A 5,184-nucleotide genomic window follows, 5' to 3' on the forward strand; every position below is an offset into this window, starting at 1 on the left:
TGAGGACAGTGCGGGGGGTGGGGGCTGAGGGCGGAGGGTGGTGTGGGGAAAGGGTGGAGGGGAGCTATGGGGGGGAAAAAGAGGAACAACTGTAATAATCTGAACAATAAAGATTTAATTAAAAAAATCCATAAAGATACAGATTGGAATGCTTTTAATAGATTTCACTTGACACATATAGAACATTGTATGCAACAATTGTAGTTACATACTATTCTCAAGTGTGCATGGAACATTTACCAATATTGACCATGTGCTAGTTTATTAAGCATAGGTCTCATAAATTTCAAATGATTGAAAATTATACAGAGCACGATCTCCGATCACAATAGAATTAAACTAGGGATCAATAACAAAATATAATTTTAAAAGCCCAAATGTTTGAAAATTAGGCAATAGAATTCTAAATAATTCATGTGTCAAAGAAGAAATTAGAAATTTTTGTTGTTGTTTAATCCTCACCCAAGGATATTTTTTCCATTGATTTTTTTTTTTTTTTTTTAGAGAGAGAGAGAGTGGAAGGGAGGGAGGGAGAGAGAGAAACATCCATGTGAAAGAGACACAGTGATTGGTTGCCTCCCGCACGAGTCCTGACCAGGGCCCTGGATTGAACCTGCAGCCCAGGTACATGTCCTTGACTGGAAATCGAACTCAAGACATTTTGGTCTGTACGCTGCTGCTCTAACCAGTGAGCAACCGGTCAGGACGAAAAAATATTTTAATTATAGATTTTAGAGAGAGAGGAAGGGATTGAGAGAAAGAGAAAGAGAAAGAAACATTGATGTGAGAGAGAAATATCAATTGGTTGCTCCCATATGAGCATGCCCTGACCAGGGATCAAACGTGCAACCTTTTGATGTATGGGACAATGGTGCAATCAACTGAGCCACCTGCCCAGGGCAAAAATATTTTAAAATTAATTTTTAAAAAATGACATCCTAAACTTGTGGCATGATGCTAAACATGAACACATGTATCTGACAGTGGAGCAAAGGTGTAATGGCCACAACACGAAGGCATCTTAAGATTGACAAACAAAACAGGCAACTCCATAGAATATAACAGAATTCATTATAGGGTAATTTACTTACAGGAATGTAGGGTCAGAGCAGATAGATGACTCAGCAGTTCTGCTTAAATTATTCTCCACTAACAGACTCCTGTTACAGCCCTTTTTTTTATAGTCTAACTCTGGCACTAATGATAAGACAAAGAATGCAGTATGTTCCAGGGGCCATGCCTCCTGGTAGTGTTGTGATAGATTACTGTTTATAATCAATACTATCACCAGTTTGCTATTTATCTTGGTTGTCACGCCATTCCAGCCATTACTAACAAAAATATTTATGGCTACATTTTAAGGAACACAGATAACATCAACTAGGGGCTTTGCTTTGCCTTGCTAAAGACATTACGGTTCATCACAGATCACAGCATGAAAACTCTGGGATACAAAAATGAAGTTGGTTTTATTCACATCTATATTTATACAATATGCAAACATACTAATAAAATTAATTCTCAGATAGCGGAAGGAAGTAGTAATGAGGCCTCTGAGTGGTATTTGAGAGATTCAAATAGAGATCTTGCATCTATTTGAAATTATTTGGTTGCATTGGCTGTATGTTTTTAAATGTCACACTATTCTGGGACTGATCCATATGGTCATGGTTCTATAAGCATTTAAAAAAATTATTATTTTAATTGACCTTAGAGAGAAAGGGAGAGGAAGAGGGAGAGAGAGAGAGAGAAATATCAATGTGAGAGCAAGCATTAATTGGCTGCCTCCTGCAAGCCACCTACCAGGGATCAAGCCTGCAACCCAGGCATGTGCCTTTGACCAGGGATTGAACCCGCAACCTTTTGGTGCATGGGATGATGCCCAACCAACTGAGCCACACCAGCCCGGAATATAAGCATTTTTAACTTAGCTGATGATTTGTTTAATGTCTGGTTCTCCCACCAGACTGTGAGCTCTGCAGTAGGACGAACTCTACTTTGTTCTCAGCACCCAACATGCTGCTTGGCACATACTGTAGAGGCTTAATAAATATTTGTTGAATAATATTAGAAAAAAGCGTATACAGCACATGTCAGACACTGTGTGTGTGTTTTTTAAATCTACACCTGAGATTATTTTTTCCCATTGATTTTTAGAGAGTGTGGATGGGAGGAGGGAAGAAAGGGAGGGGGGTGGAGAGGAACATTTGTGTGAGACACATTGATTGGTTTCCTCCCATACACACCCCAACCAGGACTGGGGATCGAACCTGAAACCCAGGTATGTGTCCTTGATCAGGAATCAAACCCATAGACCTTTTGGCGCTCTAACCACTGATCAACACCGGCCAGGGCAGACATTGTGTTTTATGTTGACTATTTTATCCAATACAACAACCTTACGAGAAAAGTATCACCATTACTTCTATTTAACAGATACAGAGACTCAGAGAAGTGACTTACGTTCACATAAGCTGAAAACTGGGGACCCAGGCTAGCTGACTTCAGAGCCCAATCTCTTAAGTCTGCAATTGGTCAGCTTCCCAAAAATGAGCAATTGCCAGAGTGCAAAGGGTCTTGGTGCCATTTTTTATAGTTTGAACATTATCCTCCAAGGTGTTGGCGAGATTTGAAAGTCCTTTGCAGTCCTCTTCCTTGTTTTCTACTTCTGGTATTTCCCCTTCTCTCAGCTGCGGGAGACCATTGAACGTGAGATTCGAGATATGGGCCTGCAGGTCACACCATTCACCCTCACCAAGGTCACCCAATTGTATGAAACCAAGAACTCCCGCCACTCCACCATGATCGTGGGCTGTACGGGCAGCGGCAAGACTGCCTCATGGCGAATTCTTCAGTCCTCCTTGTCCTCCCTGTGCCGTGCTGGAGACCCCAACTTCAACATTGTCAGGGTAAGGGCTGGGACTGCGAAGCCACTGGCAGAGACTTGAGTAGCAGGAAGACAGTGGAGGCTGGGGGAAGGCTGCATTGGGTCAGGGAGGGCAGGCCAGGCGGGAGGCAGTGCCTGGGTCCAAGGAGGCCTGGGAGAGGTGAGAGAGAGAAGGGGCAAATACAGATCCCTGGATATAAAGGGAGATCTCAGGATTTGCGTCTGCCAGCAGCTCAAAACCCTTTCCTGTGTCATTTTTAGGAGTTCCCTTTGAACCCTAAAGCGTTGTCCCTAGGAGAGCTGTATGGGGAATATGACCTGAACTCTAATGAATGGACAGATGGCATCCTATCCAGTGTCATGCGGATGGCATGTTCAGGTACCCAAAGGATCATGGGATTGGGAGGACAGATGCCCACATTTCCCAGCGGGGTGGACATTTTGGGGATAGAGAGCTCCGCTTGGGAGAAAAGTGCTTGGAGAATGCTGAGGTGCAAGGAGGCATCGGCTTGCCTCCGTGAGGGGACGAGTGTGGCGGGCCCTTGGGAGGAAGCTCTGGTTTCCTTATTAACCACCTTCTATCAAGATGAGAAGCCGGATGAGAAGTGGATCCTTTTCGATGGGCCTGTGGACACGCTGTGGATCGAGAGCATGAACTCCGTCATGGATGACAACAAAGTGCTGACCCTCATCAACGGCGAGCGCATCTCGATGCCCGAGCAGGTACAGGGGGCCCCGACTACTGAGACCCCGTAGAAGTGGAGACTGGAGGCACGAGGTTGGGCTAAGGGGAAGAGCAGGGGGTCCTAAGAGAAGAGGAAGTTCTATAGGAGAGAGCTGAGGAACTGTGACTGAAGAAAAAATGCCTGTCCACCATGGCTGTGGAGAGCCATCGTGTGGAAAAGAACCTGTGCGCTAGGACGCACCGCGTAGACTGAGCAGCCCTCCTCGTGTTCATTTCCACTGACGTAGCGGGAGGACCTTCACTACCCACCTGGGATGATGAATGCATGGGCTGCAAAGCCCACCCTTTTCCACCCACTCAAACAATGTGAGCGAGAGAGTGGTTTTTTATAACAATAACCTTGAATAAGCCCAATTTCCTTTAACAAGCAAATCATTTGTAAACCTTAGCTCTTTATTCATCCTACCACGATTGGTACTTGATAGAGTCATCTCGGGGCATCAGAGTTCTGGGTGGGGAGGAGCGAAAGACAAGCTTGTGACAAAGCATATCCTTAGGTGTCTCTCCTGTTTGAAGTGGAGAACTTGGCAATGGCCTCTCCAGCCACCGTGTCTCGCTGTGGGATGGTGTATACTGACTATGCTGATCTGGGCTGGAAGCCCTACGTGCAGTCATGGCTAGAGAAGAGGCCAAAGGTAGGAGGGGAATTGAGGAGAGAGAAGGTAACCAGCATGGCCTATGGGACATAAGAATGAATAAAGAGCCCCTTTCATTCAACTCCAGGCTGAGATAGAGCCCCTTCAACGGATGTTCGAAAAATTTATCAACAAGATTCTGGCCTTCAAGAAGGATAATTGCAATGAAGTGGTGCCTCTACCCGAATACAGTGGAATCATCTCCCTCTGCAAGTTGTACTCGGCCCTGGCCACGCCAGAGAATGGGGTAAGGGGACCAGAGCAGGCCAGGGAGGGCAGGCTCAGGACTTCCTGGGTCACTGCAGGGAAAGAGTGTGTCTGAGAATTTGAACCCCTGGTTTGAGTGGAACAGAGACTGTAATTTCCTCCTTATATTTTGGGAACTGAGGGTAGTTCATGTGGTTCCTCATTTCTCTATCCTTTCAAAAAATAAATATTAAGTCTTGGGATACTGTTTCTGCTGGAAGCAGCCCCCAACTTAATCTGATGAGGGGTTTTAGAAATTTCCAGATTAATTGATACATAAGAAAAAATTTTGTTCGGTTTAGAATTATGGAGTAAGGACCAAAATTATATTTTCTGGGGAGATTAAATCACTGCCCAGAAATGGTTTGTATTGTTTTTAAAGACATTGTCAGATAATTAAACTGATAATATAAAGTTATATAACAATTAAGATCTGTAACAGTATATGTCATTCCTGATACAATTAATGTAACTTAAAAACTAGATTAAAAAAAAAACCTATGTGGATGAACTCAAGGTAACATATGGGAAAAGGATCTACACTAATAAAAGAGAAACATGCTAATTAGCGTACGACCGCTACCCTTCCCATTGGCTAATCAGCATATCATTATGCAAATTAACTGTCAGCCAAGATGGCGGCCGGCAGCCATGCACTGAAGCGAGCAGGG

The 5,184-nt window shown here is 44.1% G+C and overlaps 1 protein-coding gene across 1 annotated transcript in view; it reads left to right on the forward strand.

The window, feature by feature from the left end:
* Window positions 1-5,184, forward strand: part of DNAH2 (dynein, axonemal, heavy chain 2) — a 112,731-nt gene that overhangs the window by 64,645 nt on the left and 42,902 nt on the right. Inside the window, exons 42-46 of the mRNA XM_014549808.1 lie at window positions 2,691-2,909; window positions 3,149-3,266; window positions 3,474-3,610; window positions 4,130-4,267; window positions 4,356-4,514. Of these exons, the coding sequence (XP_014405294.1) occupies window positions 2,691-2,909; window positions 3,149-3,266; window positions 3,474-3,610; window positions 4,130-4,267; window positions 4,356-4,514 (771 nt within the window). The remainder of the gene's footprint in view (window positions 1-2,690; window positions 2,910-3,148; window positions 3,267-3,473; window positions 3,611-4,129; window positions 4,268-4,355; window positions 4,515-5,184) is intronic.

This window comes from Myotis brandtii, unplaced genomic scaffold, assembly GCF_000412655.1.
Source record: "Myotis brandtii unplaced genomic scaffold, ASM41265v1 scaffold573, whole genome shotgun sequence".
NCBI lineage: Eukaryota > Metazoa > Chordata > Mammalia > Chiroptera > Vespertilionidae > Myotis > Myotis brandtii.